Here is a 17,965-nt window from a genome sequence, read left to right as displayed (position 1 = left end):
TTTTTGTACTTGGTTTCCCCATAGGCTTGAGTCCGAGGACCATGCAAGGCCTTGGTTCTGTCCAAAACTTATAAGATTTTCTTTTTTGTACTTGGTTTCCCCATAGGCTTGAGTCCGAGGACCATGCAAGGCCTTGGTTCTGTCCAAAACTTATAAGATTTTCTTTTTTGTACTTGGTTTCCCCATAGGCTTGAGTCCGAGGACCATGCAAGGCCTTGGTTCTGTCCAAAACTTATAAGATTTTCTTTTTTGTACTTGGTTTCCCCATAGGCTTGAGTCCGAGGACCATGCAAGGCCTTGGTTCTGTCCAAAACTTATAAGATTTTCTTTTTGTACTTGGTTTCCCCATAGGCTTGAGTCCGAGGACCATGCAAGGCCTTGGTTCTGTCCAAAACTTATAAGATTTTCTTTTTTGTACTTGGTTTCCCCATAGGCTTGAGTCCGAGGACCATGCAAGGCCTTGGTTCTGTCCAAAACTTATAAGATTTCTTTTTGTACTTGGTTTCCCCATAGGCTTGAGTCCGAGGACCATGCAAGGCCTTGGTTCTGTCCAAAACTTATAAGATTTTCTTTTTTGTACTTGGTTTCCCCATAGGCTTGAGTCCGAGGACCATGCAAGGCCTTGGTTCTGTCCAAAACTTATAAGATTTTCTTTTTTGTACTTGGTTTCCCCATAGGCTTGAGTCCGAGGACCATGCAAGGCCTTGGTTCTGTCCAAAACTTATAAGATTTTCTTTTTTTTTTTACTTGATTTATTTTTTCGACCATAAACCCCTACACCAGGGCGGGGAAAGTTGGCTCGAGGCCGGAAGCCCCTAGAGATGCCCGCGCCCTTAGTACTGCGAGGCGTAGCCCCTAGCAGAAGTTTTCGTCGGAGCGACAACCATATGTCGCCGGAGACGGAGGAGATCCCAGAAATTTCTGCTTGCCAATGAGTTGATTCCACCGCCACCTGCGCCAACGCGCAAGCTTTCCCACAGACGGCGCCAATTGTAAGGACACAATTCTTTGGCGGCCCCATAAGGATGTTGGGCTCGCGCATGAAAGATCCCTCACAATATGATTTGTAGAGAGTGAGCTTGAAAAGCTAGCCGTTGGTCACGGGGCGATGCCCGGTCCTGGTTTTAGAGGAATTCATGTAGAAAAAAGGAGTTGGGCTTGAACATTTAAGCTCTAAGGCGTCGCACCCTATGGGATGGGACTCCTCGGAGGTGATCCGAGGACCATTGAGGTCTTACCCTGGTTACCCAACGATAGACTTTTTTCAGTGAAGTCCGGTGTTAGTGAGATGTTCTCCCCCATGTCGTCTTTCTTGTTTTGGAGGTGGGATCCCCTTTAGGTTTACTTACTTTCTTCTTTTATACTAGTCTGCGTTAACTATCCTTCGTCCACGTGTAGGGTCAATCTTTACAAGACTGATATTTGTCCCATCAGTCTAATCCCAGAATTGTTGGGGATGGTCGATAAGGCTGCAGAGTATGGCTCTGTCAGGGGCAGCGCATTAAATGGCAATGAAAGCAGCTTTCCCGGATATTCTTAGATTCTCTTTTAAGCTTGGCCCTATACCGGTTTTATCCTTCTTCTTTTGGTGAGGTTTTGGATCTGCCAAGGACTGAGTTGTCCTCGGCTACACCACAAAAATGTTTGGTGCTCTGCATTGTAGAGCTTGGGCCGTAGTTCTTCTCGGCTCGGGCCTTTGGACTCTCTAAGGGCGAATGGGCCTGGTCCTTGAATTATTGGGCCCCACAAAACATATAAAAGCATTATAAGAAAGTAAATAATACCACTAAATTATGCGACTTTCAGTATCCTTTAAATATTTAATTATTGTATGTTTCAACATCCCTATAGAAGTTTAAAAAAAAAATTAAAATCAAAACTCAAATTGATTAAATTAATGTTACAAGATAATTATATACATACACCAAAATAAAAACAGTTTTAACTGATTATGAGTACATAATTTATCTTTCAAAAGTTTTAACCTTTAATAAGTACAAAATTTATAAGATCAGTTAAGAGTTTTAAAAACTGTTGGCGCTGTTGGTGAGGTTGACATTGGACTACGGTTCAATCCACTTATTGGTTAGGTTTCTTGAGTATTGGTTAGGGATGGAAATATTACTACAGTTACCCATAACTATGGTCGCCTTCTCTCTCTATCTCTCTCATATATATATTGGCCAAGTCACACTTTTTTTTTTAAGTTAGCATTTTAGAAATCAAAATTGATTCACAAGATAATTAAGTAAATACAACTCACAATCCTATAACAATTTTATGGGAAATTAACCTTATAAAATACTACAAGCTTTTTCCCCTTTTTAGAAGAGTTTCAACCTTTTGTGACTATGAAATTTATAAAATCAAGCTAACATTTCTTAGATTTTTTTTTTTTTTTTTCCAAAAATGATATAAATCCCTTTTTAAGGAGTAAGGTAGGGGCAAAAAGGTCAAAGGATTTTCTTGACAAATAAATGCAAGGAACAAAACAACTTTCACTACTGCCGAGTTGTTAAATTTGTATTAATTTTTTTAACAGATTTGTTACTTTTTTATTTACCAATACCAATTTGATATGTCGACAATTGTGTTTCATACACATCACTTGAAAATTGTTTATTCAAGACACAATTTTAGTTATAATTGTAAAAACCTAAAATCATATTTTAAAAACACGATTTCTTAATTCAATTGAAATTATGTTGTGAGCTAGAGAGAGATAGAGATCAGAGAGAGAGAGAGAGTCGGTGGGTGACGTTATAAAAGGAGAGACAGTCTTATACTTCCATAAATCGCATAAAAGAAAGAAACCAAAGAAAGAAGTATTTTTACCAAAAAGAAAAAAAAGAAAGAAAGAAGTACTACCATAACGTATTAATTTCCAACACCTGTGTGCTTCTGCAGTTCTGCTTCGCTCTCTTTATCTTCATTAGAAAACACACACAGAAAAAGTATAGAGTGTGTTTGTGTTTGTGTGTGTGTGTTTTCTTCAGCGTTTCTAGCTAACAATGGATGCTCTGATGAACCGAGCAGGATTCAGGGGTTCAGCGTGCGGTGAAGAAGAGATTGAACAGTTGTCAAGGGATGGTAGCCATTACAGTCTTTCCACAGGGATTTTGCCTTCCCTTGGAGCAAGAAGTTCACGCAGAATCAAGCTCAGGAAGTTCATTCTATCGCCTTATGACCGCCGTTACAGGTGCACAGTTTTTTACGTTCTTGGTTTTTGTTTCTGGGCTTCTTTTTATTTTGTTTATATCTATGTTCTTTCTTTTCCCAGATTTTTTTATAATACTTCTTTTAGTTTTTGTTTGTTTGTTTTTATTATATTTATATATATATATATATATATATGTATATATAAATAATTCTATTGTATTATTGCCTTTGTGTTTTTGGATTTGCACTAGATTTGTTTTGTTCTTTTTTAATACATTGATAGTTAAGGATAAGATTTGAATTCAAGATATCTTTTTTGAAAAAAAAAAAAAAAAATCAAAAAGCACAGAAAGCATCAGTGGTGCTTCCTGATTTGTTAAGTTTTGAGTTGACTAATTTGTTTCTTTTGTTTTAATTTCAATTATTTATTGCCATATTGAGTGAACAGTAATCTTTGCTTTGCTTATCTTGTATATTTATTAATGACAGGTATTTGGAAAAGATAACATTGAATCATTGTGATGCTTCGTTTGTAACTAATAGTATTTTTCCTCTCAAACAAACAAACAAAAAAAAAAAAAACTAATAGTATTTTTGTTTTTTTCTATTTCTTTTTAAGTTTTGTTTCCTATACTTAGATTATTGTATGTTTCAATCAGGACTTGTTTTTTATTTTCTTTATTACTATTATTTTGCGTTAGTTCTATATCGTTTTCTTGTTTGTTTGTGTTTTTATTTTTAATTTTTAATTTTTTTAGTGGGCATGCGGAAAAGAAAGATATTAAAATATGTGATGCCTCTCGAGCTATTAAAAAGTATTTGTTTGTTTTGTTTTCTTAATATTAATTTTTTTATGTACATTCTCAGTTCTACTCTCCGGAAACTACTTTTTGATTGGAAACTTTTTGCAATCTGTCTAATAATTTTCTCCTCAAATCTCGGAGAACAATTTAGTTGATTCCTTGCCAAAAAAGTTCAAGCTTTTTCAAGATACTATTTTCTCACTTTCTTCTTTTGCAAAAAGTTTTTTTTTTTTTTTTTTTTTTCGGTGTTTATAATGTTTTTCCATTGTTCACATGGATTTGGAATCTTGGAATGGTATTCAAATAGTAAGAAAAATACAGTGGTCGCTCGGTGATTAGTTTTAGAATCTTCTCTGCTAATTGTCACAAGCTAGGCTAGACTAGAGCAGCCGCTACTTGGAGGCTTTGTATCTGGTTTGACTTCAAAGAAAACCGTCGGTAGGCTCCTACTTTCATAGTGTGACTGTGAGAGTGTTTGCCTTGGCCTTTTCTTCCTCTTCGTTCAATGCCCATATGAAAATTCTTTTATATGGAAAAAAGATTAGCTTCAATACCATTTAAAGTATGACCAAAAAGGGGGGGAAAATATAAATTCAAACTCTGCAAATATGTTAACACTTTTGCATAATTAAGGATCTCTAGTCTTCCTTCAAAAAAAGAAAAAGAAAAATAAGGATCTCGAGTCTTTACACACTGTGATCCATTAATATCCAGTAATTCTGAGGAATGTTAAAAGTTTCTGGACATTCTGATTAAGAAATTAATAAATGACATATCATTTTGCTAAAATTTGCTCAGACTAAATTGGTTGTGGCAGGATTTGGGAGACTTATCTTGTTGTTCTGGTCATCTACACTGCCTGGGTGTCGCCATTTGAATTCGGATTCCTTAGAAAACCACAGGGACCACTGGCAATTGTTGATAATGTTGTCAATGGATTCTTCGCTCTGGACATTATTCTTACCTTCTTTGTAGCTTACCTCGATAAATTATCATACCTACTCGTCGACAATCCGAAGAAGATAGCTTGGAAGTATGCAAAATCTTGGTTGGCCTTTGATGTCATATCCACAGTCCCTTCAGAGCTTGCTCGGAAGATTTCCCCTCCAGCTCTTGGGTCCTATGGCTTATTCAACATGCTTCGCCTTTGGCGTCTGCGAAGAGTTAGTGCCTTATTTTCAAGGTGAAAGAGATTTTTCATCTTATGAGTAGTTCCAGCTATTGAAAACATTATGAAAATGAGTTTTTTGATTTGATCGATAATTTAACTGGACATTGTTTTGCCCCAAGAGATTATTTTGTTTGTGTCTTTAATTGGGGCTTGCTTTTCCATAATACAGATTGGAAAAAGATAGGAACTACAACTACTTTTGGGTTCGATGTGCAAAACTAATTTGTGTAAGTTCATTATATCTAGGTATGTGACGGAAAAGCACTTCTCTCCTACTGCATTATCTTATTTTGATTTGAATATCTTTTACAGGTTACCCTTTTTGCGGTTCATTGTGCTGGATGTTTCTATTATCTTCTGGCAGCAACCTATCACGACCCCAAAAGGACATGGATTGGAGCAACAATGGGGGATTTTCTTCATAAGAGTTTGTGGATTCGCTATGTGACTTCAATTTATTGGTCCATCACTACCCTAACAACTGTTGGCTATGGTGATTTGCACCCAGTGAATACACGGGAGATGATCTTTGATATCTTTTACATGCTTTTCAACCTTGGATTGACTGCATATTTGATTGGAAATATGACAAACTTGGTTGTTCATGGGACCAGTCGAACAAGAAAATTTGTGAGTAAATTGTACTCATCGAAACTCTACAATACAAATAAAAATCCAGAGAGAGTTTTTTTATTAATTGTTTGTTAGTTTCTAATTTCATTCTTAAAACCATTCTCTAATTAATTTCCAGAGGGATACCATTCAAGCTGCCTCAAGTTTTGCTCAGAGAAATCAACTGCCCATTCGCTTGCAAGATCAGATGCTTGCACATTTATGTTTGAAGTTCAGAACAGACTCAGAGGGACTCCAGCAGCAAGAGACACTTGATTCCCTTCCTAAAGCCATCCGGTCGAGCATTTCTCATCATCTTTTTTATTCTCTTGTGGATCAGGTGTACTTGTTTAAAGGGGTTTCAAATGACTTGCTTTTCCAGCTGGTAATTTATTAAAAGCTGTCTCAACTCATAACTTCCAATCTTCAAATTCTTCTCTCAAAATGCTTACTGGGTTTTTTTTCCCCACTAAATTTTAAAGGTCTCGGAGATGAAAGCCGAGTATTTTCCTCCCAAGGAAGATGTGATCTTGCAGAATGAAGCACCCACAGATTTCTACATACTTGTCACTGGTGCTGTGGTAATAATTCAATGTGTTTATGTCTCAAAATATCAAAAGACAAGTTGAATAGAGCTACACTATTTTTAAGATTAATTAATAATTGCAATTTTTTTTAACTAAACTTAGCAAATAATGGCCTCTGATGTTTAAATTACTTCACAGGATCTACTGACCCTAAAAAATGGAGAACAGGTAAGCCTGATCTCTCAAACTCTGTGGACAGCTTTCTATGATTTTGAATGGTTGCAAGTGGGTTTGAAACATATGTCCCAGGTCCCATTATATAGAGATGCTAACTGAAAAAATCATGGTAAACCATTGCAGGTTGTTGGAGAGGCAAAAACTGGTGACCTCTGTGGAGAGATTGGGGTACTTTGTTATAGGCCACAGCTTTTTACTGTGCGGACCAAAAGGTTGAGCCAGCTACTACGGCTGAACCGTACAACATTCCTGAATATTGTTCAGTCCAATGTTGGAGATGGGACCATAATCATGAATAATCTCCTTCAGGTCTGTATACTTTATATAATCTAATGACATCTAATCCTTTGAGCATGTAGAAATCTAATACTTTATATGAAATTGTATCCCAAGTCTTGGACAAGATTTTGTAGACTCAGAATAAGCTTTAGACATGCAATGCACTATGTGCCTTTTTTTTTCCTTGGTGGGCAGCATTTGAAAGACCTTGATGACCCAATAATGTCAGAAGTTTTGGTGGAGACAGAGAACATGCTAGCTCGTGGTAGAATGGACCTACCTCTTAGTCTATGCTTTGCAGCTCTTAGGGGAGATAACTTGTTGTTGCATCAGTTGTTGAAACGGGGCCTGGATCCAAATGAATCAGACAACAATGGCAGGACAGCTCTGGTGTGACATGCTTCTTCTTCTATTTTATTCAGCAACTTTTTAAAATGCGAAAGGCTAATATTTATTTTTGCAAATTACTTCCTTGTTTTATGTAAAATCAGCATATAGCAGCTTCCAAAGGAAATGAGAATTGTGTGCTTCTACTACTTGATTACAGGGCAAATCCAAATAGTAGAGGTACCTTCTAGCCAACTGCATATACTCCTAAGCTAAGCCATTTGTGTTTGACTTACATACACAGCATTGTTATCATATTACCTTTTGCTTGCACTTTTTTAATCATTGGACTGTTTGTAACTTTTGTTCTTTAATTTCACAAAAGTGGTTATGAATGCTTCAATGAATCAGAATTGATTGTATGAATATTTTACCGAATTTTAGCTCCACCGTCATTCTTCCTTACTTCCCTCCCAAAAGGTTTTGTTTAGGTAGATCTAGACAATGAGATTGCAACAATTTTAAGGCAAAATGCATTCTCAAACATCTTCAGGTTGGTTTGTGCAATCCAGTTGCAAATATGGTAGTTTTCTTAAGATGTATATAATTTAACATTAAACCAAGTTTTAAAATCTTTCTCTTGCATTCCTTATATATTTCTCAATTTTTTGATAAATTGAATGTGTACTGATATCATTTAGCTTCATTTTGTCTTTTAATTTGTTCTCCATGACAAAGTTGCCCCCCCTTGTGAGCAATATTTTATACACATAACTTATTTTTCAAACTAAACAAATTTCCTAATAATTTAAGATAAATAATGTAGTGACTTGTTGATGATTGGAATGCCAATTTGAATTCTATTTTCAACTGAACCTTAGTATAATAAATACCAATAAAGAAAATCCAAATGTGAATGAACTTATATGGCATCCATAAAGCCAATGGATAATTGTTTGTTGGAACATTTGTAGGTATATTTTACTACTTGTGCAAATCTATAGAGATTCAAGTCACCGGGTTTTTTATTTTTTAGTGAATGTTTTTCCTTATTTCTTATTAAATTTGGGAATTGGGTGAAATGTTACTGTCAGCTTGTATTGTTATGCCATGTGCGTTTGATTGGTTGTTAGCAATACTTTCTGATATGGTAAGGGTAGAATTTTATTTGTAGTTCATTTGTTTACTATTTCCTATTTTGTCAAGCAGCTTAATAATATTCTTTTTAGATTCATTTCTTTTGTTTAAAATATCTTATGAAGTTAATGTTGACCTTCTGATATTTTTATCCAACCAGCTGCTTGTACCCTTTAATTTGTGATTGGAGGTGTGCACACACGCACACACTTCAAATATGACTTCTAAAGGCACACGTATGTGGTTTCCATTCCTTGATTGTTGATAAGAACATAACTGAGTTAGTAATTTAAATCCATACCAGGTGCTCTACAAGTCCATTTCTTGTCCCTCCTAAATGTGATAAATTAAATGATTTAGAAAACTCCTTCCACTATTATTTAATTTTTGGGTAATAATTTTAAGAGACATAATAAATAAAATTTCCTTTTTAAGTATAGATCAAGTGGTTCATGACTGTTGACTATATTTATAGAATTCTTTGCGATTAATTTATCAGTATCTGCACATACCAATGTGTTATTGTTTACATTATCAGATATGGGTTTTCATGTCATGAGGTCACCTTCTTTTTGATTAGATAATGGTGTTTCAAAATTATGTTTTGAGTCTTCTTCACACTAATACTACTACAAATTATTTTGATACCCTGTACTGCTGAGATGTATAAATGGCCTTGTGCAGTTGCATCCTGGTGACACCCAACTCTATTTTTATATTGCATCCAAAATGTATTTGCATTTTGAGTGAAGTTCCCTTTAAATTCATTGGATTTTTTAAATTAAGGTCAATATCAGGCATGGATTATTCATAAGAGTGACTCAATAAGTAACATAAGTGATACATTTAATTTTGCGTGTACACAGACTCGGAAGGGAATGTGCCACTATGGGAGGCAATGCTGGGTGGTCATGAAACGGTGATCAAGCTGCTACTAGACAGTGGTGCAAATTTACACTTTGGAGATAGTGGTCAATTTGCATGCACTGCTGCTGAGCAAAACAACTTGAACTTGCTCAAGGAGATAATTCGTTATGGAGGAGATGTCACGTGTTCTAAGATGGATGGAACCACCACGGCTCTTCATCTTGCAGTTTGTGAAGGCAACATTGAGATAGTCAAGTTCCTTTTGGATCAGGGTGCTGATATTGACAAACCAAACTCTGATGGTTGGACCCCAAGGACACTAGCTGACCAACAAGGACACGAAGACATTAAAACCATTTTCGAATCTAGTAGAGAGCCAAAATCTCAATCCATCATTCCAATTCCAGAGAAGCGGAATGGGACTCGTTTCCTTGGGAGATTTACTAGTGAGCCAACAATGTGTCCATTATCCCAGGAAGGCTCATTCCCTGGTGCAACAGATGGATCATGGACCCAATCCCGTCCAAGGCGTAGATCAAATAATTTCCACAACTCACTGTTTGGCATAATGTCAGCTGCTCATACCGAGGAGAGAGACATTCTATTCCCTGTTACAAGAAGTCCTAGAAACCAAGGAGGTAATTCTGTTAGAGTGACTATTAGTTGTCCAGAAAAGGAACTAGCTGGAAAACTGGTGTTACTTCCAGGGACTTTTAAGGAACTACTTGAGATTGGTGCTAAGAAATTTGGAATTGTTCCCACTAAAGTCCTAAGCATAAGTGGAGCTGAAATTGATGGTATAGAGGTCATTAGAGATGGTGATCATCTTATTTTTGTCAGTTATGTTGAAACTCAAGAACCTAACAGCAAATGCACTCAAATTAATGGGCATTTGTAGTAGTTTTAGGATATTCATAGTTGGAATTTCCTTGTCTTCATGCAAGTCCTTGTTTCGATCTTGGGTGGATATGTGGGTCACAATAAGGTAACTACCTTTTCTTTATGTTGCTTTTTGCTCATTTAGCATCATTCAACGATGGTAGTTGAGTGTATCATATATATATATATATGTGTGTGTGTGTGTGTGTGTGTGTGTGTGTAAAGGGTGGCAGTTGAGTGGTTCTCACATGCAAGTCAAGGTGACAGCAATGTAAAGATTTTTTTTTTTTCTTTTTTAAGTTTGCATGGGAGTCAATGCAATGGAATTTCTATGCTTATATATACAGTCAAAGTACATAATCTAATCCAACAAATCTCAACAACGATAGCTTTTCAACGAACTATAATGTCTTGTAAATCTTTGACCTTAGCCAAAATTGTTGGTTACGCATCATGCATATGCAGCATGTCTCACACAATACGAGTAAGTCCTCACACAACTGAGTCCCCCACATTATTGGGATCCATTCCTGCTAAGGCCACTAGCAGTGAAAAATTATGTGGAGCGGACACGGGATACGTTACATATCTTCTGCAGTGATACCCATTAGTGTCATTAAGGCCAGTAGTTGGACCTGGATACAAAAGCATCTATCAAGCGGGCTTTATCTATTTCTAAGCCAGCTTCTGATTTTCCTTTTCTTTTTCTTTTTCTTTTTCTTTTTTGAACTTGGAAATCTTTATTATAACTATACAATTCAATTCACATTGTTACCTAGATCCTATTTTATATAACATCATTTTGTGGGGAAAGAAACTTTGTAATTCGGATTTTAAGAATAAGTATGCCTCTTATTAGGTTGGTTAAACCCAATTTTAGTTGAGAATTATCATTGTAATTAAGTTTTATAATAAAAAAATTAAAAATATCATTAAAATTTCTATCTTTTTACCCAACCAAAAAAAAAAAAAAAATTAAAGGTCTTGCTCTTAGAAGAACAGGAAAAGAAGGGGTGCTTGGATTTGCTTTTCTTGGTATTACAAATTTAAAGATTTTCTAGCCGACGTAACCTATATCCTTCGTTATCTCTCTCACCTCTAAGTTAAAGATCTAATACATGAAGAAAATGAATTACCCATATCCTTCTGTTATCCCTCTCACTTCTGAGTCAAAGATCTAATATATGAAAAAAATGAATGATTTGAACAAAATTCTTTAAAAGAAATGAAAAAAAAATATATATATATATATATATATTTATATATATTCTTGTGCATCAGTTTGTGCCTCCATCCTTTCTCTTTCCTTTCTGCTTCACATATTCTTTATGAAAAGGGGAGGATAGAAGATGGTAGTTTCTTCCTTTCCTCCATTTGAACTTGATCATAAACAGCATTACCACATCTTATTGTGCTTAGAAAAAAGGTTCTTTCCCAATATCTGAGTCATCTTCCTCAGGGTGAATCTGCATTTATACAAATCAAATTCACTACATTCAACATATTTCCATGCAAACTGAAGGTTATCAATGCATGATATACACGCTGCAACCAATGCTTGAAAAAGTACGATTCTTAAATGTAGTTTTACTGTTGGAGAGGTTCCATGTTGAGGGGTTTCACTTGAAGATTGCTTTTATTTTTATCCTTAAAATATTTCCATAAACATCATAACTACAATAAAAATCCCAAGGGGAAACAAAAAGTATATTATCATCTCATAAGGAAGTACCTACAGTTCACCATCCCCTATTCCCCGTCTAAGTCCCTCAAGCACTAGTTCCCCAGCAGGTGTGTGCTGCTAAGATCACTGAACAAGGCCTTGCATGAAGTGGTCGCCCAACCCTTTTTTTAAGCAAAGAAGGTAAGGAATCGTCTTGAATACTTATATTTGTGTGCGTACTGGTTGAAAATTATTTCTTTTTATTTTTATTTTAATTTTCCAAAATGACTCTTTTTTCTTTTTTTTTCTTTTTTTTCCTTTTTGGGTTTTCTGGAAGCTAGATTTGTCTGATGGGTTAGACACTACAGTGCATGCATAGTCAACATCTCTAAAAGTGGAGCAAATCAAAGAGTCTTGCCTGAGCAAGGACATTGTCACTGAAGCTTACAGATCTAAGCTTCAACTCTCCTCTGCTGGTGGTCAGCTCATCCAATATCTCGGCATCACATATTTCTACTTCTCTACCTTTATCTTCAGATTGATTAGGCTCCTTGTCCTGCTCATAGATCATAAATCATAGATTAAATGCAAAAAACTAAATTGACCATGACAAATGTCTCACATCAGAATGAGAAATCACTAGATTTTTTTTGGCACCATAAAACACCATTTCATTCTAGGCCCATTCAATAGTTGCTTCAAAGCTAATAAACAGGAGCATATGTCTGCAGCTCAAATTGGATCCTAAATTTTTCTTTTTGTTGAACATAACAAAAGCTGTAACTGAAGCTATAAAGTTAACATCTCCTATTGATTCTACAAGGTTTATATGCATGCCATTGACAAAAACTGAAAAGAATCCAAGTTATTCTTTACACTCCTTTTTAGGGCATGAGCAAACCCCAAAGGAAATGGGATGAGTCAAGTTCCACATTTCATAAATTTTTAAAACCCCCAAACAAATTATAAACCAAAGCAGCTACTTGAGCCCAGAAACCACGTTGTCTTTTTAGAGTGATTTGCATAGAGGAATTTTTTTTTTCAATTCTTTTAAATAAAATGAAGTTGGCGAAATATACTTAGGAAAAATGTGAACTTAGTTCATTTGTAGATTAATTTTCAAACACCCTATAGTTATTTATCATCTTAATCACCAAAAAACCATTTTTTTAATAAGTAATGAAAATCACCTAACAACCATTAAACAGTACTTCAGATCAAATCAACAGAACACAACAACAACAACAATAATAATAATAATAATCAGGAAAGGAACTTAGTCTCTGGCAAGTCAGATAAACATGGTGAGGTCTCATACCTTGAATGAAATGCCATGACTGTGAGTCCAAACTCCAGGTATTTCCTCATACTCAGCCGCATCCAATTCATGAAGGTGAAGTGGGTGAAACAACTTGGGGAGAATATGCTCTCTGATGCTTATGAGAAGAAAGAATGGCAAGGGGAACAATATTCCAGCAATGGGTATCCATGTAACTCCAAAACAAACTAGAAGATACATCAACTGGAAAAGTGTAAATGTAGCAATATATTTGTATGGTACTGACTCCACAAAAGAGGCATGTGCTCCTTCCAAAACCCTGTCCAAAATAGTTTCAAATCCAGCAAAGTAATCAGTATGTCTGTGTGAAAACATGAATGGAGTACCTAATCATTCAATCTTAAAATAAAGAAGAAAAAATTCACTTACTTGTAACGCCGTCCAGGAGTTATGAAGAGCAGCTTCATTCTTTCCCAGAACTGATTTCCAGGGAGGCTGTCTATGGCCATGTAGGCAAAATATCCCCAAAGAACTGATGTAGGTATCTTTTTTATTACAGGCATGGCAAATAATGATGCCGCCACAAGAAGTGACTGTACTAGGTTGCTTAGTCTTTGCTCATTAACCCGGACAGGCAAGCAAGCATCAATGTGCTTTTCAGGATCAAATTTTTCATTTTGGATTCCTCCATCTTCACCTTTCATAACTGCGTCCTTCAATTCCTTCAGCTCATTTGCTACTGAAGGCTGCAATGGTCCTACCATTATTAGGGGCTAGGAAATAATCGATGCAATATTTCAAAATGCTATTCCTATGCTCACAACTTTCCTCCCACAACTTTGCAGCACATTTGAAAGGATGAACTCGTGAGAGTCAATATCATCATGATCAGTGGCTTGTTCCCACATCAGGTTGTGGCATAAAAGTTGCCAGGAATTTTTTTATTTATTTATTTAATTTCAAGTGTTTCCTTATTTACTTATTTCAAGAAAGTGAGCATCAAAGCCTCTTGTCAGACAAATGAGACAGCTACCAGTTCGCCCCTAAAAATCACTGGTAAGCCTTGATATTCGACTGGCATAGAATGAGAAAACTTACAGCTGGAGTTGCATCAATTTCAATGAACACTGCTTGCATCCTGCCATAAATTTCCAAGTTGCTAGCTTTTTGCTTCATGCATTCCTTGGCACTCTTTACCATTCTCTTTCTAAACAACTGCAGTCAGAATTTGAACTGTATAAGACAATATACATATTATCTTGCCTCCATGAATGGAGCAAATCCATCAACCAACCTGTCTCTTGAGAACAGCTAGACTCTTGGTGTGCATGGGAGATTGTGGGAGTACCCCATTGGAGGGAGGAAGTCCAATTAATCCACACAGCAAAGTCTAAATTATGTATTCAAAGCAACATGTGAATCTTAAAGAAACATTTAAGCAGAAACAAAAGCTACTTCTACTTGTGTGACAACCAAAAGGGGAAAAAAGAAATAACTACAATACCATAATCCCAAGAATCAAGATGTCATAGTGATAAGCAGGTGGGTTCTTGAGATTGAACTCCTTCTGTTGTGCCATTTGTGAGGCAACACTATGGTCAAAAAAGTAAAGACCCGCAATCATCACTGCTGGCACAAAGGCAGCCAATATGTATTCTGGTGGCACCTTCCCCAAATCCTGTCATTAAAATTATGACATTCCATAATTTAAGAATAAAGACCCAGATATCCATTCACAATAGTCTACATTAATAATGAATGAACAGCTTATTGGATTGATTACGTACAACGAAGTTAAAAGTAATGCATTAACTAATAGCAGATGTAACCTTATAAGCAAGATTTAGTCAGTAACCAGACACAAGTATATATGGTCTCCAAGAGAAAACATGCACTTTCACCTTGATTACTGTCCAATGCTGCAATGATGCAGACTCCCAAGGAAGAGGACTAACAAGCCTCCTGGGAACTCCAGAAGGAACTGTACTAGGTACACTGAATGACAATGCTGACCATACCAATACCATCAAAGGTACCCCATAATCTGCAATACAACTTCGAAACCATCCTGCATTTAGTGGTAAAAAGTTCAGCATTCAGATGAGATTGTTGCAGCAAAGATTCTCATAAAATCATTTCACAGACCTGTGCCATACCGCCATGATCTTGCCCTTCTGCTCTTTAAAGAAGTAAAGAGTAGACCAAAGGAGAATATAATTCCTAGCAGCCCATTTGTATATAGCCACGGAAATTGATACTTTTCTGCTGTTGCGTCTTCAGCTTCAGGAATTTTATATTCACTTATCACTCCCTGTGAATGTAATACACGGTACTTAAGATAATGTAGAATATCACCTTCATTAGCATTGAAATAAGACTATTCTTCATTTTTGGTTTACTTCTGCTCAAGCACATACCTTAACAGCCTGTTGAATGAAAAGAACTGCAATCAACATGCCAAAAAGCTCCCCTGCAATCCTTGTAAATTTACCGATGATGGTGCAAGCATTGAATATTGCTAAAAGAAAGAGTAGGAGAGCTGTCCAGATGCACACCCTACACATGTTAAAATTGCTCTATTAAATTACAACTTATAAAAATTTGGAGATTAAAGTATGAAAAAGAAATTTCATTCTTGTTACCATCCAGCCCAAGCCAAGAACAGTGCTTGTCCAAGACCAGCCCGCCCTTTTGCAAAACTGTATAAGTAAGTGTACATTATAACTGTCGGTTCTGCCACCCCTAAAATCAAAAGCGGCTGTCCACCAATTATTGAGTGTATGATACCACAAAGAGCAGTAGAAGCCAGAGTTTCCACTGTGCTCAAACTTCCATCTGAGGGGAAAGAAAGTTGATTAAACCATACATTCATGACAGCACGAAAGACCCAACTGGAATAAATATGGGTCTAATACCCAGAAATAAGACGATGATCAACCTGTTTCTCTACTAAGTTGTTCTCCAAAAGCAATTACTGGAAGTGCAGAAGCAAAGAATATATAGGTAGTCGGAGCCAAAATCCTGGAAAATATGCAAATGAGATTACGTTAAAAGAAGCCTCATAACAATGCAACTCCCACTGAAGTAAATATTAAAGGAAAGAAGGAAAAAAAAATTGGGGTCTGGGAAGAAGAACCTGGGACCACAGCAAAATGCAGCAGTCCAATCTTGTTTATAGCATGCTATTCTTCCTTTGAAGTCACTTACAATCCCTTTCAATGGGCTTTTTATGTTATCCATTCCTGAAAGCAAGAAAAAGCACAGGGATTAGACACAATACTTTATACATAACCACTAATCAAGAGACTAGTTAGGCCTAAGAATTATGCTAGCTGGTGATTCTTTGACTTGGGTTCAGCATGTTTTGACCCAAATTCAAATTTCATCCCAGTTATCACTGTGTACATGTTGCCTGGGAAAGAATGTACTATGGGATCATGAAGTTACTCAAAGAGCTCGTAGCTCCGTATACCTCGTAAAAAAAAGTAACAATAGAAAAGAAAATTATGATTTTGGTTTTTAAATTATGTATTGAAGAATTTGAAGTTCAATTTCGCTCTTAGACTATCAATCGTATCAACTTAATCCTTGAAAGTTGGAAGCATTTCAATGTTATTCTTACTTCAGTCTCCTTTTGAAAATAGAGTGAACTCTTGCAAAATTACTTTACAATTCAAGTTCTCATTCACGTTAATTCCTACTGAGAATTCAAAGGATGCATGATTTATAGGATTTGGACAGTTAATTTTATTGCTAAGTGTAGGCAATTGAACCGTTTTCAATACTTCATGAGTTGGCATAATTGAGATTATGGATGAACTTAAAATTTGACACAATTCAGAGACGAAATTAGCTATTTAAAAATAAAAAAAATAAAAAATAAAATAAAAAAAGCAAGCAACTACATTTTTGGATGGCTGCTTCATATCCAGTATCCAACCTTGAAGAAGCCATTGGGGTCTCATTACAACAATCATATATATGATGTTAAAGTCAAAGCACAATTAGAGTCCAAATCGAATGCAAATTAATTTCTAGTTATTGTCTAATTTTGCACCATATATCTGATTTAATTTTGATGCTTTCATTCATAATGCTCAACTGAAAGCTAAGACCATCTCATCATCATTATTGTTGAATGTTTTCATGCTTTAAGTATGGTTTACAACCTATTACCATATCAAATTTAAAGCCTCAAGAATAAGTTCTTTTAATATCAAATACAATTCAGATCCACAAAAAAAAAAAAAAAAAAAAAAAAAAAAACACACACACACACAAAAATGACAATGGCTTGGATTCTCATCGAGAATTCATGAACAAGATCACTACAACACATAAAATTGAAAAAATCAACCTACATTCTTAAATTTTAAAAAATAAATAAAAATAGAAACCGAATATTCAGTGCACTTATAAGAAAAACTGAGGAAAAAATATTTGCATACATAAGCCTTGAACCTCCATGCAAAAGAAACAAACAAAAAAGAAAAGAAGAAATCGCATTTTTCTCTGTTATATATATTTCAGAAACACAAACCTGAATGTGGCGACGCCGATGGTAATCGGCGTCTTCTCTCTCTTCAACGAAGACCAGAGAGGGAGAGATTCAAATTCTCTTCAATTCAATTACGCTATAGTACGTACACACACTTCGCTACTAAACAATGCAAAACGATCGCCTGAGTCCCCGGGGATTTTTTTTTTCGCCGGGGACGACGGTAGATTTGGCGGAGAAACAGTGTGTTTTTTTTTTTATGTGGAAATGTGCGATTTTGCCGGCGAGCTTAGGAATCGGAAAGGCCAAAGCTAAAAACAAGCGTTTGTTGTAGCTTTCTGTTTTGAATAACCGCGCTTCGTCTTTCCTTTATAAACGGGGGGGCTTGCCTCTGGCCTTTTTATGTTTGCCACGTGTTGGTTATCTATTGGCTTCGGTGGCTATTGGTTGTTTGGTCCGTTACGAGTGGAAGCGGGATCGGAGAAAGTGCATAAACGACAGCGTTTTGTTGCGGACCTGGCAATGTT

The 17,965-nt window shown here is 36.0% G+C and overlaps 2 protein-coding genes across 4 annotated transcripts; one reads left to right on the top strand and one right to left on the bottom strand.

The window, feature by feature from the left end:
• The first annotated feature begins 2,659 nt into the window (after positions 1–2,659).
• LOC115977021 (potassium channel AKT1-like) lies at positions 2,660–10,363 on the top strand. Of its 2 annotated transcripts, none has more exons than XM_031098640.1 (11): positions 2,660–3,199; positions 4,780–5,145; positions 5,303–5,360; positions 5,446–5,763; positions 5,885–6,130; positions 6,228–6,326; positions 6,471–6,500; positions 6,633–6,818; positions 6,984–7,178; positions 7,280–7,355; positions 9,119–10,363. In XM_031098640.1, the coding sequence occupies exons 1-11, from the start codon at positions 3,012–3,014 to the stop codon at positions 10,015–10,017; spliced, it is 2,661 nt and encodes an 886-aa protein (XP_030954500.1). In that variant the 5' UTR covers positions 2,660–3,011; the 3' UTR covers positions 10,018–10,363. The 2 variants fall into 2 exon arrangements, with proteins under 2 accessions (XP_030954500.1, XP_030954501.1); XM_031098641.1 differs by having other exon boundaries at positions 3,112–3,199; positions 4,761–5,145.
• Positions 10,364–11,018: 655 nt separating this feature from the next.
• On the bottom strand, positions 11,019–17,760 carry LOC115977022 (boron transporter 4-like). 2 transcript variants are annotated; one of them, XM_031098642.1, is made up of 14 exons: positions 17,481–17,760; positions 16,077–16,182; positions 15,879–15,961; positions 15,583–15,775; positions 15,358–15,496; positions 15,086–15,251; positions 14,842–15,008; positions 14,445–14,618; positions 14,235–14,330; positions 14,039–14,155; positions 13,370–13,686; positions 12,980–13,259; positions 12,080–12,217; positions 11,019–11,464 (listed from the first exon to the last, which is right to left on the bottom strand). In XM_031098642.1, the coding sequence occupies exons 2-14, from the start codon at positions 16,178–16,180 to the stop codon at positions 11,414–11,416; spliced, it is 2,025 nt and encodes a 674-aa protein (XP_030954502.1). In that variant the 5' UTR covers positions 16,181–16,182; positions 17,481–17,760; the 3' UTR covers positions 11,019–11,413. The 2 variants fall into 2 exon arrangements, with proteins under 2 accessions (XP_030954502.1, XP_030954504.1); XM_031098644.1 differs by having other exon boundaries at positions 12,110–12,217.
• Positions 17,761–17,965: the final 205 nt, after the last annotated feature.

The sequence above is a fragment of the Quercus lobata genome, chromosome 2 (assembly GCF_001633185.2).
Source record: "Quercus lobata isolate SW786 chromosome 2, ValleyOak3.0 Primary Assembly, whole genome shotgun sequence".
Taxonomy (NCBI): Eukaryota; Viridiplantae; Streptophyta; class Magnoliopsida; order Fagales; family Fagaceae; genus Quercus; species Quercus lobata.
The sequence above is the reverse complement of the archived record's forward strand: the minus strand, read 5'-3'. Positions and strand labels throughout refer to the sequence as shown.